General features: G+C 43.9%; 1 protein-coding gene across 1 annotated transcript in view; it reads left to right on the forward strand.

Annotated features, from left to right (window-relative positions):
- The window catches only part of LOC123747625 (putative neural-cadherin 2), a 168,760-nt gene that overhangs the window by 23,845 nt on the left and 117,447 nt on the right, over positions 1-27,468 (forward strand). Inside the window, exons 4-5 of the mRNA XM_069330398.1 lie at positions 18,574-18,751; positions 22,595-22,828. Of these exons, the coding sequence (XP_069186499.1) occupies positions 18,574-18,751; positions 22,595-22,828 (412 nt within the window). The remainder of the gene's footprint in view (positions 1-18,573; positions 18,752-22,594; positions 22,829-27,468) is intronic.

Here is a 27,468-nt window from a genome sequence, read left to right on the forward strand (position 1 = left end):
CAGAGAGAGAGCCCCGTTGCCTAATGTCCCACAACTCTGATGTGATGTGTCGGTCGTGCAGACGGAATCACGGTGAACCCCTGGAAGAATGGTAGACAGTTGGTGTGGGACTACACTTGCGTTTCAACTTTGGCCAATACCTATGTTGACTTCAGTGCTACACAAGCAGGAGGAGCTGCCAATCACCGGGAAGCGGCCAAGTCACGTAAATACAGAGACCTTGAGCACCACAACAATTTTGTCCCCATTGACTCGGAGACACTTGGTGCCTGGGGTAAAAGGGCTGCTAGTTTTTTGATGGAGTTGGGGTCTAAGCTAATCGAAACAACTAGAGACCCTAGAGCTGCCAGTTTTCTTTTTCAGCGCCTTAGTGTGGCAATCCAGAGAGGAAATGCTCACTGCATCCATGGTTCCTGCCCGCCATCTGTGGAGCTGGAGGAGCTATTCAGCTTGTGACGAGCAGCCTTGTACCCTGCTTGTAATCAATATTGTAACTTTTTTTGTGTAATGACGTTTTCAAATAAAGTTAGATAAATATACACACATACCAAAAGAATATGCGTGGTAGGAGAAGAAAATATCAAAGTGTTCAGTGAGGATCCACAATGTCTTCTCTGAGTACTCTTTATTTTCTTCTCCGAGGCTATGGGTCCCTACACTTGCACCAGAGGTGGTACCCCTTCTATTATATATATATATATATATATATATATATATATATATATATATATATATATATATATATATATATATATATATATATATATATATATATATGCCCACTACACCATCAGACCCTACAAAAGAAGTAGAGACTTCGTCTCTACGTCTAGAAGTAGAGATATATATACAGTAGAGACTGTATATATATCTCGAAGTCTCTAACTTCTTTTGTAGGGTCTGATGGTGTAGTGGGTTAATGCGTACTAGTTATGGCAGCTACTGGAAGGTAGTTGTGCTTTCTGGGTTCGAGGCCCACTGGTGGGTGTTGTCCAAAGATTGTTAATCTTCACTTGTGGTTTATGCAAGTATAGGCTTATAGCATGGACACGAGTTCTCTCACATTGACAGTGGCTTGATGAAAAACGCAGAGTAACCTCTCACTTGTCTAGTGCCCTCGGGAAGTGGAGATATTTGAGGTGTATATATATCTCGAAGTCTCTACTTCTTTTGTAGGGTCTGATGGTGTAGTGGGTTAAGGCGGCGTACTAGTTATGGCAGCTACTGGAAGGTAGTTGTGGTTTCTGGGTTCGAGGCCCACTGGTGGGTGTTGTCCAAAGATTATATATATATATAAATATATATATATATATATATATATATATATATATATATATATATATATATATATATATATATATATATATATATATATATATATATATATATATATATATATATATATATATATATATATATTTATGTCGTACCTAGTAGCCAGAACTCACTTCTCAGCCTACTATGCAAGGCCCGATTTGCCTAATAAGCCAAGTTTTCCTGAATCAATATATTTTCTCTATTTTTTTTCTTATGAAATGATAAAGCTACCCATTTCATTATGTATGAGGTCAATTTTTTTTTATTTGAGTTAAAATTAACGTAGATATATGACCGAACCTAACCAACCCTACCTAACCTAACCTAACCTATCTTTATAGGTTAGGTTAGGTTAGGTAGCCGAAAAAGCTAGGTTAGGTTAGGTTAGGTAGGTTAGGTTGTCGAAAAACAATTAATTCATGAAAACTTGGGTTATTAGGCAAATCGGGCCTTGCATAGTAGGCTGAGAAGTGCGTTCTGGCTACTAGGTACGACATTTATATATATATATATATATATATATATATATATATATATATATATATATATATATATATATATATATATATATTTAAATATTAGTGGTATCATTTATTTAGTGTTATTTATTATTATATTATTTACTTATTATTTAAATATTAGGTATTATTTTAATACAAATGGAAATAACAATAAATAAACATATAAAAGAAAAAAAATCATTAACAATTATTTGAAGAATTAAAAGAGGAGAAAGAAGACTAATAATAATATTATTTATTTAATTATTAATATTTAATAATATTAATATTATTATAAACGCCTCCCAGCAGAAGAAATTGGAGGCTTTCTTGTGTATTTTAGAATTAAAATACAATTAAATGTGTATTTCCAATTAAAACATAAATTGACATTGATAAAATCTAATTTATGTTTTATTTAGAAATTCACAATTAATTGTATTTTAATTTTAAAATACACAAGAAAGCCTCCAATTTCTTCTGTTGGGAGGCTTTTATAATAATAATGATGTTAATAAATATTATTAATTAAATAAATAATATTATTATTGGTCTTCTTTCTCTTCTTTTAATTCTTCATATAATTGTTAATGATTTTTTTTCTTTTATATGTTTATTTATTGTTATTTCCATTTGTATTAAAATTTTTAACATTCATATTATTACACAAAAAAATCACAATAACCTGATATATCAAATTAATTAATCCACAAGGGCCGTGATGGGTTCGAACCTATTACATAGTAGTAGGCTGAGAAGGTGCCCCCCAGCAGGGGGCACCTTGGCCACCCAGCAGAAGGCACCTTGGCCACCCAGCAGGGGGCACCTTGGCCACCCAGCAGGGGGCACCTTGACCACCCAGCAGGGGGCACCTTGGCCACCCAGCAGGGGGCACCTTGACCACCCAGCAGGGGGCACCTTGGCCACCCAGCAGGGGGCACCTTGGCCACCCAGCAGGGGGCCCCTTGGCCACCCAGCAGGGGGCACCTTGGCCACCCAGCAGAAGGCACCTTGGCCACCCAGCAGGGGGCACCTTGGCCACCCAGCAGGGGGCACCTTGGCCACCCAGCAGGCGGGCACCTTGGCCACCCAGCAGGGGGCACCTTGGCCACCCAGCAGGCGGGCACCTTGGCCACCCAGCAGAGGGCACCTTGGCCACCCAGCATGGGGCACCTTGGCCACCCAGCAGGGGGCACATTGACCACCCAGCAGGGGCACCTTGACCACCCAGCAGGGGGCTCCTTGGCCACCCAGCAGGGGGCCCCTTGGCCACCCAGCAGGGGTCACCTTGGCCACCCAGCAGGGGGGCACCTTGGCCACCCAGCAGAGGGCACCTTGGCCACCCAGCAGGGGGCACCTTGGCCACCCAGCAGGGGGCACATTGACCACCCAGCAGAGGCACCTTGGCCACCCAGCAGGGGGCACCTTGGCCACCCAGCAGGGGGCCCCTTGGCCACCCAGCAGGGGTCACCTTGGCCACCCAGCAGGGGGGCACCTTGGCCACCCAGCAGGGGCACCTTGACCACCCAGCAGGGGGCACCTTGGCCACCCAGCAGGGGTCACCTTGGCCACCCAGCAGGGGGGCACCTTGGCCACCCAGCAGGGGGCCCCTTGGCCACCCAGCAGGGGGCCCCTTGGCCACCCAGCAGGGGGCACCTCAAGATAACCACCCAGTAAGGGTGGTTATCTTGAGATAGTTTTCTTGAGATGATTTCGGGGCTTTAGTGTCCCCGCGGCCCAGTCCTCGACCAGGCCTCCACCCCCAGGAAGCAGCCCGTGACAGCTGACTAACACCCAGGTACCTATTTTACTGCTAGGTAACAGGGGCATAGAGTGAAAGAAACTCTGCCCATTGTTTCTTGCCGGCGCCTGGGATCGAACCCGGGACCACAGGATCACAAGTCCAGTGTGCTGTCCGCTCGGCCGACCGGCTCCGTGGTACGTTGAGATGTATTTTATTATCTAAATAAACATACTTTAACTTGAACTTGATGGTCGAGGATCGAACGCCGACAATCAAGAAGCGCGGACGTCGTTGTATCGTCTCAACAGAGATCGGACCACGGGGGACATTGATCCCCGGATGGAATACAAGTAATTAAAAAAAGAAGGCATCAAGCCGCCCGGGGAGACTATGGGACAACGAAATCAAAGGTCGTTGTAATCAAGTTAATCCCTTCATCACCTTCCCTGCCCTTCACCACCTTCCCTACCCATCACCACCTTCCCTACCCTTCACCACCTTCCCTACCCTTCACCACCTTCCCTGCCCTTCACCACCTTCCCTACCCTTCACCTCCTTCCCTGCCCTTCACCACCTTCCCTACCCTTCACCACCTTCCCTACCCTTCACCACCTTCCCTGCCCTTCACCACCTTCCCTACCCTTCACCACCATCCCTACCCTTCACCACCTTCCCTACCCTTCACCACCTTCCCTACCCTTCACCACCTTCCCTACCCTTCACCACCTTCCCTACCCTTCACCACCTTCCCTGCCCTTCACCACCTTCCCTACCCTTCACCTCCTTCCCTGCCCTTCACCACCTTCCCTACCCTTCACCACCTTCCCTACCCTTCACCACCTTCCCTGCCCTTCACCACCTTCCCTACCCTTCACCACCATCCCTACCCTTCACCACCTTCCCTGCCCTTCACCACCTTCCCTGCTCTTCACCTCCTTCCCTGCCCTTCACCTCCTTCACTGACCTTCACCTCCTTCCCTGCCCTTCACCACCTTCCCTGCCCTTCACCACCTTCCCTGCTCTTCACCTCCTTCCCTGCCCTTCACCACCTTCCCTGCCCTTCACCTCCTTCCCTGCCCTTCACCTCCTTCCCTGCCTTTCACCACCTTCCCTGCCCTTCACCACCTTCCCTGCCCTTCACCACCTTCCCTGCCCTTCACCTCCTTCCCTGCCCTTCACCACCTTCCCTGCCCTTCACCACCTTCCCTGCCCTTCACCACCTTCCCTGCCCTTCACCATCTTCCCTGCCCTTCACCATCTTCCCTGCCCTTCACGACCTTCCCTGCTCTTCACCACCTTCCCTGCCCTTCACCACCTTCCCTGCCCTTCACCATCTTCCTTGCCCTTCACGACCTTCCCTGCCCCTCACCACCTTCCCTGCCCTTCAGCACCTTTCCTGCCCTTCACCACCTTTCCTGCCCTTCACCACCTTCCTTGCCCTTCAGCACCTTTCCTGCCCTTCACCATCTTTCCTGCCCTTCAGCACCTTTCTTGCCCTTCACCACCTTTCCTGCCCTTCACCATCTTTCCTGCCCTTCACCATCTTTCCTGCCCTTCACCACCTTCCCTGCCCTTCACCATCTTTCCTGCCCTTCAGCACCTTTCCTGCCCTTCACCATCTTTCCTGCCCTTCAGCACCTTTCCTACCCTTCACCACCTTTCCTGCCCTTCACCACCTTCCCTGCCCTTCACCACCTTGCCTGCCCTTCACCACCTTTCCTGCCCTTCACCACCTTCCCTGCCCTTCACCACCTTGCCTGCCCTTCACCACCTTCCCTGCCCTTCACCACCTTCCCTGCCCTTCACCACCTTGCCTGCCCTTCACCACCTTCCCTGCCCTTCACCACCTTCCTTACACATTTTCACTGCTATTCCTGCGACGTTACTTGGACTGTTGTTCCTGCGACGTTACTTGGACTGTTGTTCCTGCGACGTTACTTGGACTGTTGTTCCTGCGACGTTACTTGGACTGTTGTTCCTGCGACGTTACTTGGACTGTTGTTCCTGCGACGTTACTTGGACTGTTGTTCCCGCGACGTTACTTGGACTGTTGTTCCTGCGACGTTACTTGGACTGTTGTTCCTGCGACGTTACTTGGACTGTTGTTCCCGCATTGTTACTTTGATTGCTGTTCCTGCTACGTTACTATGATTGATGTTACTGTTACGTTATTATGATTAATGTTCCAGCTATATTACAATGACCACTGTTTTTGTTACGTAACGATTGCTCTGCTCCTCCTGGCCTGTCATTAAAGCTTTATTCTTCCAATTCCGGTAATTTTACTTCAACTGAATCAGCTCCGTTACTGTGAGTTTTTTCTGTTCCAGTCCCGTTACTGTGACATACTGTTACAGTCTTATACAATATATATGTATAAGATTATTGAAGAAGCATGAGATAGAATAAAATTAACTCACAGAACATGAAACTTATATTGAATAGTGTTACTACAAGACAGGACAAAGTAAGGATATCAATTAACAAATAAGATCAAACTCAAAAACTCAACTTACATGACATATACCGGACACGTCGGACTTGCCAAACATTCAGCAAAAGTTAGCAAATACTATTTCAAAATTATAACTGAAAAGCAAATAAGTAAAACTTATACAAACAACGAAGAATTAAAATACATTACAGATTACTAATTATTCACATTAAAAAAACTAAATATTAAACAATAAAAACATCAAATATTATTCACAGCAGAATTCAACAAAAATAATTATAGGACAAGACGTTATTTAAGATATGCATCATAATAATAAAATGAAATGGGGAGACTAAAAAATAATGAAGTCTACACGAAGCACCAAAAGTCAGAGTAACATTGTTTTGAGACGAACTATTCTTTGCATGAGTCTGACTTTAGACCTTGGATACATGCATGAGTCTGACTTTAGACCTTGGATACATGCATGAGTCGCCAGTCTAACCTGCGTGTGATGGAGTCGCCATATATCAGAGAGTTGCGCCCTCTGTTGAATGCAAAAAGTTCAGCTGAACAGTTATATACTTCGTAAACTTTACCTAGGTTTATATTTTCCTTTTACTTGTGCTGCTTCCTGACTTTATTATTTTTAGTCGCCCCCCCCCCCTCCTTGATTTGAGTTTGTGGTGCTTATTTTGAGTGAGGTCTTGTCATATAATTATTTCTGCTTTATTAAGGTACTGAGTATAAATATGGTGTTTATTATTATGTAATATTTGAATTTTTATAAAGTATGTAATTGGTAATCTATTATGTGTTTTAATTATTTTTTGCTGGAATAAGTTTCTGAATTACTTTGTTTACAACTGTAGTTTCGAATTAGTATTGACTGTTTTTCTTAAGCATTTGTCAAATCCTAAATTTGTAAATCGTCATGTAAGTCGGATTTTTGTGTTTGTTCATTTTTCTATAATTTGGGACATTTATATGTCTTATCTTGTAGTAAACAGTTCTTATTCGGTTTAAGTTTTTTGTTTTGTGGATCAATTTGAATTCATGAATTAACACTAGGTCAAAAGTCCTGTGTTTTAGATCTGATGATGAATACAACTATGAATTCAAAACGTTGTGGAATTTAATTATGATGTTTAAAGATTTTAAAGATCTTTGTTACATCAATTGTTCTCTTGTTGATCGTGAAGTATTCATGTTTATTTGTGTTGATAGACCTGTATATTGGACGTCTCGTTAGGGAACATATGAATTCGCTTGTTTAGGGAAGAGGATATACGACCATCTGTCTCCTAGACGAGATTATTGCTTATATTGTCTTAAATGTTTAAAGAGTCCAGATTTACAAGACGCCAACGTTAAAAACTATAATTTACACACAGCGATTTACAAATAATGCAAAATAAGAATGAGTTTATGTGAAAGCGTTCACAACAACTTAATATACACAATACACAACAAGAAGACCAGGACGAGAGGTCTTGGTGTATCTCCTCTCACCCTCCCCCCTCCCATGTTGTCTCCTACATGGTGGATTAAGCGCCTTATATCGGAAGTTTGGACTAAAGTTGCGACCCATATATCATCCGCGTCCAGCTGGTTCTTGAGTTATTTATGATTGCACTTTTCCAAAATAAGCATTTTGTGAGTGTGTGTATATTCACCTAGTTGTGCTAGGTGAATCAACTGTTGCTAACTTCCCCTCCCCCCCCCCCCCCACACACACACACTCACCCCCCCTTCCCCAGGAAGCAGCCTGTAACGCTGTCTAACTCCCAGGTACTTAATTACTGCTAGGTAACAGGGGCATCAGGGTGAAAGAAATCTGTCCACATGTTTCTGCCGATGCCGGGAATCGAACCCCGGACCACTGGAGTACGTATCCAGCGTGCTGTCCACTCAGACACTAGCGCCCTATGTGTGTGTGTGTGTGTGTGTGTGTGTACTCACTTCATTGTACTCCCCTATTTGTGTCTCCCGGGTCGCGCATTGACTCTTGGATCCTGCCTTTGTATGCCATCAGTTTTTACCGCAATGACTCCGGTCCCATTTCCCTACCATACCTAGTTTTAAAATTATGAATAGAATTTGCTTCAACAACCTGCTTCTTAAGTGCATTCCATTTTTCCACTACTCTCACACTAAAAGAAAACTTTGCTGTGTGTGTACTCACCTATATGTACTCACCTATATGTGCTTGCAGGATCGAGCATTGACTCTTGGATCCCGCCTTTCTAGCTATCGGTTGTTTACAGCAATGACTCCTGTCCCATTTCCCTATCATACCTAGTTTTAAAAGTATGAATAGTATTTGCTTCCACAACCTGTTCCCCAAGTGCATTCCATTTTTCTACTACTCTCACGCTAAAAGAAAACTTTCAAACATCTCTGTGACTCATCTGAGTTTCCAGTTTCCACCCATGTCCCCTCGTTCTGTTATTATTACGTGTGAACATTTGATCTATTTCCACTTTGTCAATTCCCCTGAGTATTTTATATGTCCCTATCATATCTCCTCTCTCCCTTCTTTTCTCTAGTGTCGTAAGGTTCAGTTCCTTCAGCCGCTCTTCATATCCCATCCCTCGTAGCTCTGGGACAAGCCTCGTCGCAAACCTCTGAACCTTCTCCAGTTTCTTTATGTGTTTCTTCAGGTGGGGGCTCCATGATGGCGCAGCATACTCTAAGACGGGTCTCACGTAGGCAGTGTAAAGCGCCCTAAAAGCTTCCTCATTTAGGTTTCTGAATGAAGTTCTAATTTTCGCCAGTGTAGAGTACGCTGCTGTCGTTATCCTATTTATATGTGCCTCAGGAGTTAGATTAGGTGTCACATCCACTCCCAGGTCTCTTTCTCGAATCGTTACAGGTAGGCTGTTCCCCTTCATTGTGTACTGTCCCTTTGGTCTCCTGTCGCCTGATCCCATTTCCATAACTTTACATTTACTGGTGTTAAACTCCAGTAGCCATTTCTCTGACCATCTCTGCAGCCTGTTTAAGTCCTCTTGAAGGATCCTACAATCCTCGTCTGTCACAACTCTTCTCATTAATTTTGCGTCATCTGCAAACATTGACATGTATGATTCCACTCCTGTAAACATATCATTTACGTAAATTAGAAAGAGGATTGGTCCCAGCACCGATCCTTGAGGTACTCCACTTGTTACTGTTCGCCAGTCCGACTTTTCGCCCCTTACCATTACCCTCTGGCTCCTTCCTGTTAGGTAGTTCTTCACCCATACTAGGGCCTTTCCGCTTACTCCTGCCTGCCTCTCAAGTTTGTATAGCAGTCTCATGTGCGGTACCGTATCAAAGGCCTTTTGGCAGTCAAGAAATATGCAGTCTGCCAAGCCTTCTCTGTCCTGCCTTATCCTTGTTACTTTATCATAGAATTCTAAAAGGTTTGTTAGGCATGATTTCCCTGTCCAGAACCCATGTTGGTGCTTGTTTACAAACCCAATGCTCTCCAGGTGCTCAACAAGTCTTAGCCTAATTATTCTTTCAAGTATTTTGCAGGGGATGCTTGTCAGTGATACGGGTCTGTAGTTAAGTGCCTCCTCCCTATCCCCCTTTTTGAAAATCGGTACGACATTTGCCTCCTTCCAGCAACTGGGCAATTCTCCCGACATAAGAGACTCATTGAAGATCATTGCCAGAGGCACGCTGAGAGCCTGCGCTGCCTCTTTAAGTATCCACGGTGATACTTTGTCTGGTCCAACAGCTTTATTTGCATCCAGTGTTGTCAACTGTTTCATTACATCCTCTGCTGTCACCTCTATATCTGATAGTCTTTCATCTTGGGTAATCTCTTCTAACAATGGGAGCTGCTCAGGCTCGGTAGTGAACACTCCATGGAATTTTGCATTCAGTACCTCACAGATTTCCTTGTCGCTTTCTGTATATGCCCCTTCTGTTTTCCTCAGTCTTGTCACTTGGTCATTTACCGACATCTTCCTTCTTATATGGCTATGTAGTAATTTTGGTTGCTTTTTCGCTTGGACTGCAATATCGTTCTCATAATTGTGTGTGTGTATGTGTGTGTGTGTGTGTGTGTGTGTGTGTGTGTGTGTGTGTGTGTGTGTGTGTGTGTGTGTGTGTGTGTGTGTGTGTGTGTGTGTGTGTGTGTGTGTGTGTGTGTGTGTGTGTGTGTGTGTGTGTGTGTGTGTGTGTGTGTGTGTGTGTGTGTGTGTGTACTCACCTAATTGTGTTTGCGGGGGTTGAGCTCTGGCTCTTTGGTCCCGCCTCTCAACCGTCAATCAACTGGTGTACCGATTCCTGAGCCTATTGGGCTCTATCATATCTACATTTGAAACTGTGTATGGAGTCAGCCTCCACCACATCACTTCCTAATGCATTCCATTTACTAACTACTCTGACACTGAAAAAGTTCTTTCTAACGTCTCTGTGGCTCATTTGGGTACTCAGCTTCCACCTGTGTCCCCTTGTTCGCGTCCCACCAGTGTTGAATAGTTCATCCTTGCTTACCCGGTCGATTCCCCTGAGGATTTTGTAGGTTGTGATCATGTCCCCCCCTTACTCTTCTGTCTTCCAGTGTCGTAAGGTGCATTTCCATCAGCCTTTCCTCATAACTCATGCCTCTTAGTTCTGGGACTAGTCTAGTAGCATACTTTGGACTTTTTCCAGCTTCGTCTTGTGCTTGACAAGGTACGGGCTCCATGCTGGGACCGCATACTCCAGGATTGGTCTTACATATGTGGTGTACAAGATTCTGAATAATTCCTTACAGGTTCCTGAACGCCGTTCTGATGTTAGCCAGCCTCGCATATGCCGCAGACGTTATTCTCTTTATGTGGGCTTCAGGAGACAGGTTTGGTGTGATATCAACTCCTAGATCTTTCTCTCTGTCTGTTTCATTAAGTACTTCATCTCCTATTCTGTATCCTGTTCCTGGCCTCCTGTTTCCACTGCCTAGTTTCATTACTTTGCATTTACTCGGGTTGAACTTCAACAGCCATTTGTTGGACCATTCACTCAGTCTATCCAGGTCATCTTGTAGCCTCCTACTATCATCCTCTGTTTCAATCCTCCTCATAATTTTTGCATCGTCTGCAAACATTGAGAGGAACGAATCTATACCCTCTGGGAGATCATTTACATATACCAGAAACAGTATAGGTCCAAGGACTGACCCCTGCGGGACTCCACTTGTGACGTCTCGCGTCTGTGTGTGTGTGTGTGTGTGTGTGCGTGTGTGTGTGTGTGTGTGTGTGTGTGTGCACTCACCTAGTTGTACTCACCTAGCTGTGTTTGCGGGGGTTGAGCTCTGGCTCTTTGGTCCCGCCTCTCAACCGTCAATCAACAGGTGTACAGATTCCTGAGCCTATTGGGCTCTATCATATCTACACTTGAAACTGTGTATGGAGTCAGCCTCCACCACATCACTTCCTAATGCATTCCATTTGTCAACCACTCTAACACTAAAAAAAGTTCTTTCTAATATCTCTGTGGCTCATTTGGGCACTCAGTTTCCACCTGTATCCCCTTGTGCGTGTTCCCCTTGTGTTAAATAGACTGTCTTTATCTACCCTATCAATTCCCTTCAGAATCTTGAATGTGGTGATCATGTCCCCATAACTCTTCTGTCTTCCAGCGAAGTGATGTTTAATTCCCGTAGTCTCTCCTCGTAGCTAATGCCTCTCAGCTCGGGTACTAGTCTGGTGTGCAAACCTTTGAACCTTTTCCAGTTTAGTCTTATCCTTGACTAGATATGGACTCCATGCTGGGGCTGCATACTCCAGGATTGGCCTGACATATGTGGTATACAAAGTTCTGAATGATTCTTTACACAAGTTTCTGAATGCCGTTCGTATGTTGGCCAGCCTGGCATATGCCGCTGATGTTATCCGCTTGATATGTGCTTCAGGAGACAGGTCTGGCGTGATATGAACCCCCAAGTCTTTTTCCTTCTCTGACTCCTGAAGAATTTCCTCTCCCAGATGATACCTTGTATCTGGCCTCCTGCTCCCTACATCTATCTTCATTACATTACATTTGGTTGGGTTAAACTCTAACAACCATTTGTTCGACCATTCCTTCAGCTTGTCTAGGTCTTCTTGAAGCCTCAAACAGTCCTCTTCTGTTTTAATCCTTCTCATAATTTTAGCATCGTCTGCAAACATTGAGAGAAATGAATCGATACCCTCTGTGGGATCATTTACATATATCAGAAACAAGATAGGACCGAGTACAGAGCCCTGTGGGCCTCCACTGGTGACTTCACGGGTCTCACCCCTCACCGTATCTCTCTGCTTCCTATTGCTTAGATACTCCCTTATCCACTGGAGCACCTTACCAGCTACACCTGCCTGTCTCTCCAGCTTATGTACCAGCCTCTTATGCGGTACTGTGTCAAAGGCTTTCCGACAATCCAAGAAAATGCAGTCCGCCCAGCCCTCTCTTTCTTGCTTAATCTTTGTCACCTGAACGTAGAATTCTATCAAGCCTGTAAGGCAAGATTGAACCTGAACCCATGTTGGCGATTTGTCACGAAGTCCCTTCTCTCCAGATGTGTTACCAGGTTTTTTCTCACGATCTTCTCCATCACCTTGCATGGTATACAAGTCAAGGACACTGGCCTGTAGTTCAATGCCTCTTGCCTGTCGCCCTTTTTGTATATTGGGACCACATTCGTCGTCTTCCATATTTCTGGTAGGTCTCCCGTCTCCAGTGACCTACTATACACTATGGAGAGTGGCAAGCAAAGTGCCTCTGCACACTCTTTCAGTATCCATGGTGAGATCCCATCTGGACCAACAGCCTTTCTAACATCCAGATCCAGCAGGTGTCTCTTGACCTCCTCTCTCGTAATTTCGAACTCTTCCAAGGCCGCCTGGTTTACCTCCCTTTCTCCTAGCACAGTGACCTCACCTTGTTCTATTGTGAAGACCTCCTGGAACCTCTTGTTGAGTTCTTCACACACCTCTCTTTCATTCTCTGTATACCTGTCCTCGCCTGTTCGAAGTTTAAATACCTGTTCTTTCACTGTTGTTTTCCTTCTGATGTGACTGTGAAGCAGCTTTGGTTCGGTCTTGGCTTTGTTTGCTATATCATTTTCAAAACTTTTCTCTGCTTCTCTTCTCACCCTGACGTACTCATTCCTGGTTCTCTGGTATCTCTCTCTGCTTTCTGGTGTTCTGTTATTCCGGAAGTTCCTCCACGCCCTTTTATTCAGTTTCTTCGCTTCCATACATGCCCTATTATACCATGGATTCTTCTGTTGCTTCTCGGATTTTTCCCTTTGGGCCGGGATGAACCTGTTTACTGCCTCCTGACTCTTTTGGGTAACATAGTTCATCATACCATGTACGGACTTATCTCTGAGGTCTGTGTCCCAAGGTATTTCACTTAGGAAACTTCTCATCTGTCCATAATTTGCCTTTCGGGATGCCAGCCTTTTGATTCCTAGTTCTCTTTTGGGGGAGATAAGTCCTAGCTCTACCAGGTACTCAAAGTTCAATACACTGTGGTCACTCATTCCCAAGGGCGCTTCCATCTTAACTTCCCTTATATCCCACTCATTTAGGGTAAATATCAAACCAAGCATTGCTGGTTCATCTTCTCCTCTCATTCTTGTTGGTTCTGTAATGTGCTGGCTTAGAAAGTTTCTTGTTGCCACGTCCAGCAGCTTAGCCCTCCATGTTTCTGGTCCTCCATGCGGGTCTCTGTTCTTCCAATCTATCTTCCCATGGTTGAAGTCTCTCATAATTAGTAGTCCAGATCCATTCCTGCTAGCAACAGAAGCTGCTCTTTCTATTATGTTAATGGTGGCCATGTTGTTTCTATCATATTCCTGTCTAGGTCTTCTGTCATTTGGTGGTGAATTATATATGACTACGACTATAATTTTTTTCCCTCCAATTGTTACGGTACCTGCTGTGTAGTCACTGAAACCTTCACAGCCCTGAATATCCATCTCCTCAAAATCCCAGCCTTTTCTTACCAGCAGAGCTACACCACCCCCACCTCTTCCTTCCCTCTCTTTCCTCATAACATAATAGTCCTGTGTGTGTGTATGTGTGTGTGTGTGTGTGTGTGTGTGTGTGTGTGTGTGTGTGTGTGTGTGTGTGTGTGTGTGTGTGTGTGTGTGTGTGTGTGTGTGTGTGTGTATGTGTGTGTGTGTGTGTGTGTGTGTGTGTGTGTGTGTGTGTGTGTGTGTGCGTGTGTGTGCGTGTGTGTGTGTGTGTGTGTGCGCGCGCGTTTGTGTGTATGTGTACTTACCTAGTTATGCTTGCGGGGGTTGAGCTCTGGCTCTTTGGTCCCGCCTCTCAACAGTCAATCAACTAATGTACAGGTTCCTGAGCCTACTGGGCTCTATTATATCTACTCGTGAAGCCGTGTATGGAGTCAGCCTCGACCACATCACTTCCTAATGCATTCCATTTGTCTACTACTCTGACACTTAGAAAATTATTTCTAACGTCTCTATGGCACATTTGGGCACTCAATTTCCACCTGTGTCCCCTAGTGCGTGTGCCCCTTGTCTTAAATAGTCTGTCTTTATCTACCCTATCAATTCCTCTTAGAATCTTGTATTTGGTGATCATGTCCCCTCTAACTCTTCTGTCTCCCAGTGACGTGAGGTTTAATTCCCGTAGTCTCTCCTCGTAGCTCATACCCCTCAGTTCGGGTACTTGTCTAGTGGCAACTCTTTGAACCTTTTCCAGTTTAGTCTTATGCTTGACTAGATATGGACTCCATGCTGGAACCGCATACTCCAGGATTGGTCTGACATATGTGGTATATAATGCTCTCAAAGATTCCTTACACATTTTTCTAAAGGCCGTTCTTATGTTAGCCAACCTGGCATATGCAGCTGATTTTATCCTCTTGATATGAGCTTCAGGGGACAGGTCTGGCGTAATATCAACCCCCAGGTCTTTCTCTCTCTCTGACTCTTGAAGTATTTCATCTCCCAAATGACACCTTGTATCTGGTCTCTTGCTCCCTAATGTAATCTTCATTACATTACATTTGCTTGGGTTAAATTCTAACAACCATTTGTTTGACCATTCCTGCAGCTTGTCCAGGTCTTCTTGAAGCCTCAAGCTGTCCTCCTCTGTCTTAATCCTTCTCATAATTTTGGCGTCGTCAGCAAACATTGAGAGGAATGAGTCTATACCCTCTGGGAGATCATTTACGTATATCAGAAATAGGATAGGTCCAAGTACAGAGCCCTGTGGGACTCCACTGGTGACTTCACGCCAATCTGAGGTTTCACCCCTCACCGTAACTCTCTGCTTCCTATTGCTTAGGTACTCTCTTATCCACTGGATCGCCCTACCAGTTACTCCTGCCTGTTTCTCCAGCTTATGCATCAACCTTTTATGGGGTACTGTGTCAAAGGCTTTCCGACAATCCAAAAACAATGCAGTCCGTCCATCCTTCTCTTTCTTGATTAATCTTTGTCACCTGATTGTAGAATTCTATTAAGCCTGTAAGGCAAGATTTACCCTCCCTGATCCCATGTTGATGGGTTGTCTCGTAGTCCCTTCTCTCCAGATGTGTTACTAGGTTTTTTCTCACGATCCTCTCCATCACCTTGCATGGTTTACAAGTTAAAGACATTAGCCTGTAGTTCAGTGACTCTTGTCTGTCACCCTTTTTGTATATTGGTACTACATTAGCAGTCTTCCATATTTCTGGTTGGTCTCCCGTTTCCAGTGACCTACTATACACTATGGAGAGTGGCAAACAGAGTGCTCCTGCACACTCTTTCAATACCCATGGTGAGATTATGTGCGGGCCTAACAGCCTTTCTGACGTCCAGCTCCAATAGGTGCCTCTTGACCTCATCTCTTGTAATTTCGAACCCTTCCAAGGCCGCCTGGTTTGCTGCCACCTCTCTTAGCGCCGTGATCTCTCCTTGTTCTATTGTGAAAACCTCCTGGAACCTCTTGTTGAGTTCTTCACACACCTCTTTGTCATTCTCTGTGTACCTGTCCTCACCCACTCTAAGTTTCATCACCTGTTCTTTCACTGTTGTTTTCCTCCTGATGTGACTGTGTAGTAGCTTTGGTTCGGTCTTTGCTTTATTAGCTATGTCATTTTCATACCTTTTCTTAGCTACTCTTCTCACACTAACATACTCGTTCCTGGTTCTCTGGTATCTCTCTCTTCTTTCTGGTGTTCTGTTATTTCGGAAGTTCCTCCACGCCCTTTTGTTCAGCTCCTTTGCTTTCATACATTCCCTTTTAAACCACGGATTCATCATTTGCTTCTCGATTTTTTTCCTGTCGGGCCTGGATAAACCTGTTTACTGCCTCCTGACACTTTTGGGCGACTTAGTCCATCATGTTCTTGATATTCGGACTTAGTTCTGAGTTCTGTGTCCCATGGTATATCCCTTAAGAATTTATTCGTCTCATAGTTTCCCTTTCGGTACGCCAGCCCTTTGTCTCTTAGTTCTTTTTTGGGGGAGATAATTCCTAGTTCTACCAGGTGCTCAAAGATTAATACACTACGAACACTCATTCCCAAAGGGGCTTCCAACTTGACTTCCCTTATATCCTACTCATTTAGTGTAAATATCAAATCAAGCATAGCTGGTTCATGCTCTCGTCTCATTCTTGTCGGTCCCTTTACGTGTTGACTTAGAAAGATTCTTGTTGCCACGTCCAGCAGCTTAGCTCTCCATGTGTCTGGTCCTTCATGTGGGTCTCTGTTCACCCAATCTATGTTCCCGTGGTTGAAGTATCCCATGATTAGTAGTCTAGATCCGTTCCTGATAGCCACAGAAGCTGCTCTCTCTATAAAAGTGATGGTGGCTATGTTGTTTTTATCATATTCCTGTCTGGGTCTTCTGTCGTTTGGTGGGTGTTATATATTATACTATTATATTATATATTATATATTATACTACTATTATAATTTTCTGTCCTCCAGCTGCTATGGTGCCTGATATGTAGTCACTGAAACCTTCACAGCCCTGATTAACCATCTCTTCAAAACTCCAACCTTTTCTTATCAGCAAAGCTACACCACCTCCTCCTCTCCCTTCTCTCTCTTTCCTCTACATAGTAGTCTTGTGGAAACACTGTGTTAGTTATGGTTTTCGTTAGCTGGTTGTGGGTTTCCCTATTGTCTCTGGGACTATTGTGTTGGGGCTGTGATTTCCTGGTTTGCTCCTCTCTCCCTGCGCTTCCTCCTTGCCTCTGCTGCCCTGGCTCTCTCCTCCTTCGTCCTGTCCCTCTGCAGGAATACTTTTTTTGTATTCCTCCACATGCTGCAGAGGGCGAGGGGGAGAGGAGAGAGAGGGGAAGAAGGCAAGAGAGGGAGAGGACGAGGGCGAGAAAGGAAGGGCGAGAGAGAGGAGGTTATCTTGAGGTTATCTTGAGATGATTTCGGGGCTTTAGTGTCCCCGCGGCCCGGTCCTCGACCAGGCCTCCACCCCCAGGAAGCAGCCCGTGACAGCTGACTAACACCCAGGTACCTATTTTACTGCTAGGTAACAGGGGCATAGGGTGAAAGAAACTCTGCCCATTGTTTCTCGCCGGCGCCTGGAATCGAACCCAGGACCACAGGATCACAAGTCCAGTGTGCTGTCCACTCGGCCGACCGGCTCCTAAGGGAGGAAGGGAGGGTGAGAGAGAGAGAGAGAGACAGGAGAGAGAGAGAGAGAGAGAGAGAGAGAGAGAGAGAGAGAGAGAGAGAGAGAGAGAGAGAGAGAGAGAGAGAGAGAGAGAGAGAGAGAGAGAGAGAGAGAGAGAGAACAGAGAGGGCGACAGAGAGAGAGAGTGAGAGAAAAGAGAGGGCGAGAGAGAGAGAGAGAGAGGGGGGTGGGGTTGGGTGGGGGGGAGGAGGGAGATTGTATATCACTCTCTCTATGGTGGCCAGTTGACGTGTAAGGGGAAGGGGGGACGGTGTTACCCTGACATGTGTGAGTGTAGGGATAAAGAGCATCATTCAGGTCCCAACTGAGCTCATAGTGAGGTTACTGCCTCATTCTCTATCAATCTGTCAAGATTACTATTCTATTATCAAATGAAATGCATTATATGTGACTACTATATGATATTAAATAAACCTTGCACACTGTTGAATACTTTAGAGAGAGGGGGGCACTTACCAGTCATCACTCAACAAGAACAACCAGGCAGTTCCACGGCGGTCGTCCCACATTGGCCGTCAGGTCAGGTCGCTCCAAACGGGCTCTCCGTATGTGTGTCTGTCTGTGTTGATTTCAATATCACATAGAAAAAATAGTAAGACAACGTCAGTGAAATTTTATTGCACATATGTTTTTTTGAACGTGAAACATAGTGGCACCAATATTGACCTCGCTGACCACGACCATAGCCGAGACCAATTATGTGTTTCAGAGGAAGGAGAAAAGTAATCGTTAACGTTGCATTAGTTTAAGTGCCTTAAAAGAAACTACAAAAGCAGATCATTAACACTGAATTTAGTTCATGTATAATAGCAGGTGGATATTGTAATGACTCTAAGCCATCGTTATCCATACCAACAATCACTCATGTTATGCCCGTAGTGTCTAATTTTTCGTGTCACCCACACTAACCCGACGTGTCCACCCCATGCCCACACTACAGCCCCTGGACCGTGACCCACCCCACGGCCGGGCTCAGTGGCGACTGCGGGTGACTGCGTCAGATGGCGAGCTGGAGACGCACACTGACGTACGCGTCAACCTCAAGGACGTCAACGACAACGCTCCGTACTTCCCCTCCCACACCACCACCACCACCATCTCCGAGGACACGCCCAAAGGTAAAGTACCACAACCACACAGTTACTACAATCTCCTACCAAGTTCCCGGAGAGTCAACAAATGCTCAAAGCTTCGTATTATCGCCATGACAACAATATGCAAAACGCTCCTAAAGATATGATTTTAATATTTCATAGTGGGAGCGAGCTCCTGCCAGACGTAAGAGCGCGTACATAGACGAGGTAAGCCTTAACTTTAGCAAAGACAGGTCGTTCCTGTTCAAATTGCGGAATGGGTAACTTTCCCGACTGTTAAAACTAAAATTCCTTTTTACCGACAAGAAAATTATTTGTGTATTACATAGTTTCTGGAAAAGTTGAAGGTAAAGCACCCTCGTTTGTATATAAACTTACATTTTGTGTATATAATCTTCTGTCATGTAATTTGCCTTGTCTCTCTACTCTAGGTAATGTAACGAACGAAAGTGTTTGGGCTATTTGATGTCTTGCATTATATTTGTTTTTTCCTGTATTATCAGATCATGTAATTAATGACCGTCTTTGCTTGAGTTAATGGTCCGACAAAATTATCTCTGAAGAGAAGTGGTGAAAAACGATTTTATGACTAAATCTCATTAACGGCAGAATGGTTCGAATCCCAATGTTTGTTGTGAACAGAAACCTTGGTAGTCATGTCGAGATCTCACCAGAGGTGGGACCCCTATAATTTAATATATATATATATATATATATATATATATATATATATATATATATATATATATATATATATATATATATATATATATATATATATATATATATATATATATATATATATATATATATATATATATATATATATATATATATATATATATATATATATATATATATATATATATATATATATATATATGTCGTACCTAGTAGCCAGAACGCACACTTCTCAGCCTACTATGCAAGGCCCAATTTGCCTAATAAGCCAAGTTTTCATGAATTAATTGTTTTTCGACTACCTAACCTAACCTAACCTATCTTTTTCGGCTACCTAACCTAACCTAACCTATAAAGATAGGTTAGATTAGGTTAGCCAAGTTTTCCTGAATTAATATATTTTCTGTAATTTTTTTCTTATTAAATGATAAAGCTACCCATTTCATTATGTATCAGGTCAATTTTTTTTATTGGAGTTAAAATTAACGTAGATATATGACCGAACCTAACCAACCTTACCTAACCTAACCTAACCTATCTTTATAGGTTAGGTTAGGTTAGGTAGCCAAAAAAGTTAGGTTAGGTTAGGTAGGTTAGGTAGTCGAAAACAATTAATTCATGAAAATTTGGCTTATTAGGCAAATCGGGCCTTGCATAGTAGGCCAAGAAGTGCATTCTGGCTACTAGGTACGACATATATATATATATATATATATATATATATATATATATATATATATATATATATATATATATATATGTATATATATATATATATATACACAGACTTGCCTATATAACTCGCAAGCTGAAGTTTATAACTTTTTAACACTCAACCCACCAGGAGACTCGAGCCCTGGTCCACCGAGTGGCAGGTATACACTGTATCCACTGCACCATACTTCAAAGCCATAAAGAGAGGTAGGAATTCCGGGCTATTTAACCCACAGAAGCATGGAAGTATGAAGTATGGTGCAGTGGATACAGTGTGTACCTGCCACTCTGTGGGCCAGGGTTCGAGTCTCCTGGTGGAATGAGTGTTAAAAAGATATATATATATATATATATATATATATATATATATATATATATATATATATATATATATATATATATGTCGTACCTAGTAGCCAGAACTCACTTCTCAGCCTACTATGCAAGGCCCGATTTGCCTAATAAGCCAAGTTTTCATGAATTAATGTTTTTTCGTCTACCTAACCTACCTAACCTAACCTAACCTAGCTTTTTTTGGCTACCTAACCTAACCTTACCTATATATATAGGTTAGGTTAGGTTAGGTAGGGTTGGTTAGGTTCGGTCATATATCTACGTTAATTTTAACTCCAATAAAAAAAAATTGACCTCATACATAGTGAAAAGGGTAGCTTTATCATTTCATAAGAAAAAAATTATAGTAAATATATTAATTTAGGAAAACTTGGCTTATTAGGAAAATCGGGCCTTGAATAGTAGGCTGAGAAGTGAGTTCTGGCTACTAGGTACGACATATATATATATATATATATATATATATATATATATATATATATATATATATATATATATATGTTGTTAAATATGACTGAAAAAGTAAGATAAATAATTCTAACACGAATTTCCTCAATATCTGTTATTTTTCTTTTTTTTACTGTCGATGGTATTTGAAAAATCAATTCTCCAAAATTCATTTTTATTTCTAGTCTGACGCGACGCTTGAACGCATTTCGTAATAACTTATTACATTTTCAAAGACTTTAGTTTACACACACACAACTGTAACCTAAAAACACTAAACAGAGTTTTACTTATTCAAACAATTGTCTTATATACTCGCATTTGGGTGAGGTGATATGTTGCAACAGTTTTGGATGAGGTGAACAAACTTTTGACCAACACAAGACAGAACACAGAACATTGGGTATTAATTGGATAAATGAGAGGGAAGAATGGAAGTAACTGCAAAGTGCTTATTGGCCCATACTTCCTCTTGATGCTTCTATATTGGTACGGAGTCTTGAAGTGGGTAGAATTTAGTTGTGCAATAATTGGCTGTTGATTGCTGGTGTTGACCTTTTGATGTGTAGTGCCTTGCATATGTCAAGGCGCCTGCTATCGCTGTATCTATCGATGATTTCTGTGTTGTTTGTTAAAACTTCTCCGGTGATGGTCTGGTTGTGGGAAGAGATTATATGGTCCTTGATGGAACATATAATCTGGTACCGCTCCTTCTGGTACCATCAGCTCTACCGCACTACTGGAGAAGGCTAACATATTTGGTTCATAGAGTTGTGTCGTGTGGGGCACGGAATGCCAGGTTTGTTGCAGCGTCAGCTGTTACAATTTCATGTGATAATTATGATGAATTGAAAATAATAATAATAAATAAAATACATCAATTGAACCCCCTTAAAGCTATCTAATATTTTAGACGATAAATGTAAGTTTTTCTTTCCCATGATAAAATCCTAACTGTTTGCTGTCTCACAGAGTCACCAAACAAATAGTCAGTTTTGACAAGAAAACATTAATATCCAATCCATCAGTTAATATATATATAGTAGAAATTTATCCAAAAAATTTCTTCGCAACAGACGTGAAAAAATTTCAGCCAAATGCCTAAGAAAATTTTACTTATTTACGGAATGAAGTGAATCATTTAGATGCTTCAGGGTGAATACCACTAAAACCATATCTGATCTATAATTTGGTATTACTGTTCATAGTTTTCTCATGAAGGCTGAGAGGAAGTTCCATAAAGCAAAAAAATTGTAGTATGATTTGAGCTTTCTTAATATTTGCAAGAAATTTCTCTAAATTTCATAGGCTTGAAGCGTATAACCCTAAATTCTATTCTTCTTCTACTTATCGTTCTGGGTTATTTAAGTTGGTGAGAGTTGAATATAGATTCTTGAAAAAGAAGTGAATTTGCGTGTAATAGATTGTATGACTCATTCAGTAAACGCTTTCTTAAATTTTTTCATACATTAATTTTAAATAAATTATAATTTTATATATTTATACATCTATGTATGTGTTTATATTTGTCAAATGATCACCAGTCAAACCGAAGCAGAGAAGTAGTAACATCTTACTGTTAAAGTTTAGTTCTCAGCTTTTCACGACTAAGAAATTTACAGCATTCCTAAATTGGAAGATGTGATCCTTACTGACGCCGTCTTCCCCAAGGCACCGTGGTGGCCCAGATGGTGGCCACGGACCACGATGACCCCGATGAGGGCCACAACGCTCGCCTGGTCTACTCGCTGGAGAAGAATGTGATAGACGAGTCGAGCGGGAGCCCCATCTTCAGCATCGACAGTCAGCTGGGGCTCATCACCACGGCGCTCTGTTGCCTCGACCGCGAGAAGATTCAACGGTACACCGTCCAGGTTGTGGCCACTGACGGCGGTGGCCTCAAGGGTGAGTGTACCGTAAGGGGGGAGTGGGGGCCTCTAGTATACTCTAGACAGCTTCTCTGCTCGATTTACCGTAGGGTTTCTAGATCTAGCGTACCACAGGGAGCTTTCACGGTTGATGTACCATAGGATTCACGCGTGTACTGGTGGGTTCTACTGTGTACTGCTGGGTTGTACTGTGTACTGCTGGGTTGTACTGTGTACTGCTGGGTTGTACTGTGTACTGCTGGGTTCTACAATGTACCGCAGGGGGGCTTCTATGGTGGGTGTACCGTTCTCTTCTCTAGCGTTCAACAGTGTGGTTTTAGTAGTGTGTTTATGAGGTGGTGTAACGTGAGTATACCATTGGTAGTGTGGAGCATCACCGCGCGGAATCAATTCTCCACAAGCCACCATTCTGCCATCTACTTTAGTCGTCTTAAATTGTAAATCGAAATAATACTCATCACGAACTATTAAGTCGTTAAATATCAATAACAAAACGGTAAATAATGCCGCATTTAGGGAGCTAATGCTTAAACTCTGGTTGGTATAAATCTTAATTTGGGCGACATAATTGAAGTGCTCATTGCAACATAAAAACACTAATAAATTAAGTTCACTTTACATGCGCTGTGTCTCACTATAGCAGCGACAATGTAAAGTTGCCAGCATTAGTAGTAACACGTGGCATAGTAAATCTCCAGGTATCAGAGTAGGTAACAAAAATACAATAATGTGAGAGATATCAATATTTAGGCAAGGAGAACCGTCTCATAAATCAAACATAAACAGCTATTGATAAGAGGGATAATAACTGAGCACAGAGCATGAAGGGCACAATATAAAATCCTTCGGTGATAATACTATGAAAGGTAACTGACAGTCACAATTAGATTTCCCAAAAATGCATGAATCTGTTGCATAATATATCGATATAATTATTTACTGGATGCTAATTCTAGATTCCAGTTCATATGGTAAATTAGCCAATCGGAAGGCACATGGCTTGGATTTACTTCTAACTACTAGTAAGGAGTTTGTAAATGATGATGTGGGGAGTTTAGTTGAAGTAATCATCGTTCAATCTGATCAAATATCATTTATTTTATGAAAGAAATAGTGGTCGCAAAAAAGTTCCAGATTTTAAGCTTGAAAATTTAGCAGAACTGCTTGAAGAGTTTTTATATCCAAATAAAAAGTATGTCACTGAAGGAAAGCAACTGATCAAAAGTATCCATCACACCAAACTGGTTGAATAATGAACTAAAAAATTACACATATATTTTTTTTATTTTATTCATCAAAAATTACCAGAACGCAATGTGGAGAATACAGGAAAATATATTATGTTAGAATTTAATGCAAAGAAACTCGCTCAACTTGGCATTCTAGAATATGAATTACATATTGCAGAAAATAGCACAGCAAGCCGAAAATATATTTGTTTTATATGGAGAAAACTTTTTTTTTTTTTTTTTTAGCTTTCCAAGTCTATTAGTTACACAGCAGTATAAATGTTGACTTAGAAGAGACGGGAAGGATATTAAATATGATTTTTTTGCTTCGGTATTTACCTGTGGTAAATGGAACTGAAACATGTTTTATATCAGGCGATGAGTCACAATAACGTGGCTGAAGAATGTTGACCAGACCACACACTAGAAGGTGAAGGGACGACGACGTTTGGTCCGTCCTGGACCATTCTCAAGTCGATTGTGAGGAGGAAGTTGTTGTTGTTGTTATAAATTCAGCTACACGGAACAAGCTTCAAGCAGTTTCAAGTGAGCCCGTAACTTACCTGGCACAGGAGCGGGGCAAGTAGCGCGGGCTATGGAGAGCCCGTAACTTACCTGGCACAGGAGTGGGGCAAGTAGCGCGGGCTATGGAGAGCCCGTAACTTACCTGGCACAGGAGTGGGGCAAGTAGCGCGGGCTATGGAGAGCCCGTAACTTACCTGGCACAGGAGTGGGGCAAGTAGCGCGGGCTATGGTGAGCCCGTAACTTACCTGGCACAGGAGTGGGGCAAGTAGCGCGGGCTATGGAGAGCCCGTAACTTACCTGGCACAGGAGTGGGGCAAGTAGCGCGGGCTATGGAGAGCCCGTAACTTACCTGGCACAGGAGTGGGGCAAGTAGCGCGGGCTATGGAGAGCCCGTAACTTACCTGGCACAGGAGTGGGGCAAGTAGCGCGGGCTATGGAGAGCCCGTAACTTACCTGGCACAGGAGTGGGGCAAGTAGCGCGGGCTATGGAGAGCCCGTAACTTACCTGGCACAGGAGTGGGGCAAGTAGCGCGGGCTATGGAGAGCCCGTAACTTACCTGGCACAGGAGTGGGGCAAGTAGCGCGGGCTATGGAGAGCCCGTAACTTACCTGGCACAGGAGTGGGGCAAGTAGCGCGGGCTATGGAGAGCCCGTAACTTACCTGGCACAGGAGTGGGGCAAGTAGCGCGGGCTATGGAGAGCCCGTAACTTACCTGGCGCAGGAGTGGGGCAAGTAGCGCGGGCTATGGTGAGCCCGTAACTTACCTGGCACAGGAGCGGGGCAAGTAGCGCGGGCTATGGAGAGCCCGTAACTTACCTGGCGCAGGAGTGGGGCAAGTAGCGCGGGCTATGGTGAGCCCGTAACTTACCTGGCACAGGAGCGGGGCAAGTAGCGCGGGCTATGGAGAGCCCGTAACTTACCTGGCGCAGGAGTGGGGCAAGTAGCGCGGGCTATGGTGAGCCCGTAACTTACCTGGCACAGGAGCGGGGCAAGTAGCGCGGGCTATGGAGAGCCCGTAACTTACCTGGCGCAGGAGCGGGGCAAGTAGCGCGGGCTATGGAGAGCCCGTAACTTACCTGGCACAGGAGTGGGGCAAGTAGCGCGGGCTATGGAAAGCCCGTAACTTACCTGGCACAGGAGTGGGGCAAGTAGCGCGGGCTATGGAGAGCCCGTAACTTACCTGGCGCAGGAGTGGGGCAAGTAGCGCGGGCTATGGTGAGCCCGTAACTTACCTGGCACAGGAGCGGGGCAAGTAGCGCGGGCTATGGAGAGCCCGTAACTTACCTGGCGCAGGAGTGGGGCAAGTAGCGCGGGCTATGGTGAGCCCGTAACTTACCTGGCACAGGAGCGGGGCAAGTAGCGCGGGCTATGGAGAGCCCGTAACTTACCTGGCGCAGGAGTGGGGCAAGTAGCGCGGGCTATGGTGAGCCCGTAACTTACCTGGCACAGGAGCGGGGCAAGTAGCGCGGGCTATGGAGAGCCCGTAACTTACCTGGCACAGGAGCGGGGCAAGTAGCGCGGGCTATGGAGAGCCCGTAACTTACCTGGCGCAGGAGTGGGGCAAGTAGCGCGGGCTATGGTGAGCCCGTAACTTACCTGGCACAGGAGCGGGGCAAGTAGCGCGGGCTATGGAGAGCCCGTAACTTACCTGGCACAGGAGTGGGGCAAATAGCGCGGGCTATGGAGAGCCCGTAACTTACCTGGCACAGGAGTGGGGCAAGTAGCGCGGGCTATGGTGAGCCCGTAGTGGACTTACCTGGCACAGGAGCGGTGCTATGTGTGTCTGTCGATGAGGAATTGATTGATGATGAAGATTAAGCCATTCAAAAGATGGCACGGGCATGATGCCATTACCAGCATCAAGAGCTGATACTGGAGATCTGTGGAGGCGATGAGGAAATTGATGCAGCCAATAAATAGGCAAGAGAGAGGTGAGGAGCAAGGTAAGGTGTAGTAGAGGTAATAGTAGTAGGAATAAGAACTGCAGAAGGCCCATTGGCCCATACGAGGCAGCTCCTATTATAACCATCGAATGAGAAGGGGATAGTAATAGGAATAAGAAGAGAATAGCAAGCGAACATAAGAGAAAACAATGAACAGGAAAAAGAGAGAAGAGAGAAAGAAAATGAAAGAGAAAGAAAGATAAATGGAAGGGTAAGCTTATGTTAGGTCAAGTTTGTTAGAAAGATTCGAGCATTTGAGTATATACTGTGAAAGGGAAGAGTTCACAGCAACAAAGCCAGGACTCAAGTACATGTTGGGTACGTTGTGTATTAGAGCCGATTCTACAAGACGGCGTCTGTGTAGAGTAGAGGCAGGAAAGATTATTTTGGAGAAAGACCAATCAATAGGATGATTAGAATCCCTCACATGACAGAAGAGAGCATTGTTAGTGTCTGCAGACTTAACACTTCTCTTGTGTTCTTTAAGTCTGTCATTCAGTGTACGGCCAGTTTCGCCAAAATATTGGAGAGGACAAGACGAACAAGAAATAGAGTAGACACTAGCAACCTTAGAAGCAGGAGGAGCAGAGTGAACTAGATTGCTACGAAGTGTGTTAGTTTGTCGAAAGGCGAGCTTTATGTCAAGAGGACGAGAGGTTTTAGTAAAAGTTTTGAGTTCAGACACGAAGGGAAGGCTTAGTACAGTGCTACTAGTGTAAGAAGCAGGTTTAGGATGAAAGAAATTTCGTTTAGCTTGAGAGTAGGCAAAGTTGACCATACTTTCAATGTCACTCATGCCAGGAGCAGTTCCGCAAGAAGGGAAACCGTGCCAATGTCACGTCAACTTCTACCAAATAAATTTATTCTTCTTGTAATCAAATCAGCCAACCGGCCAATCAGCTGATCGTCGGTAGTCGGTACACTCCTGAAACCAATAATTCGAGAACTCATAGTATA

This window comes from Procambarus clarkii, chromosome 24 (assembly GCF_040958095.1).
Source record: "Procambarus clarkii isolate CNS0578487 chromosome 24, FALCON_Pclarkii_2.0, whole genome shotgun sequence".
In the NCBI taxonomy this organism is placed as follows: domain Eukaryota; kingdom Metazoa; phylum Arthropoda; class Malacostraca; order Decapoda; family Cambaridae; genus Procambarus; species Procambarus clarkii.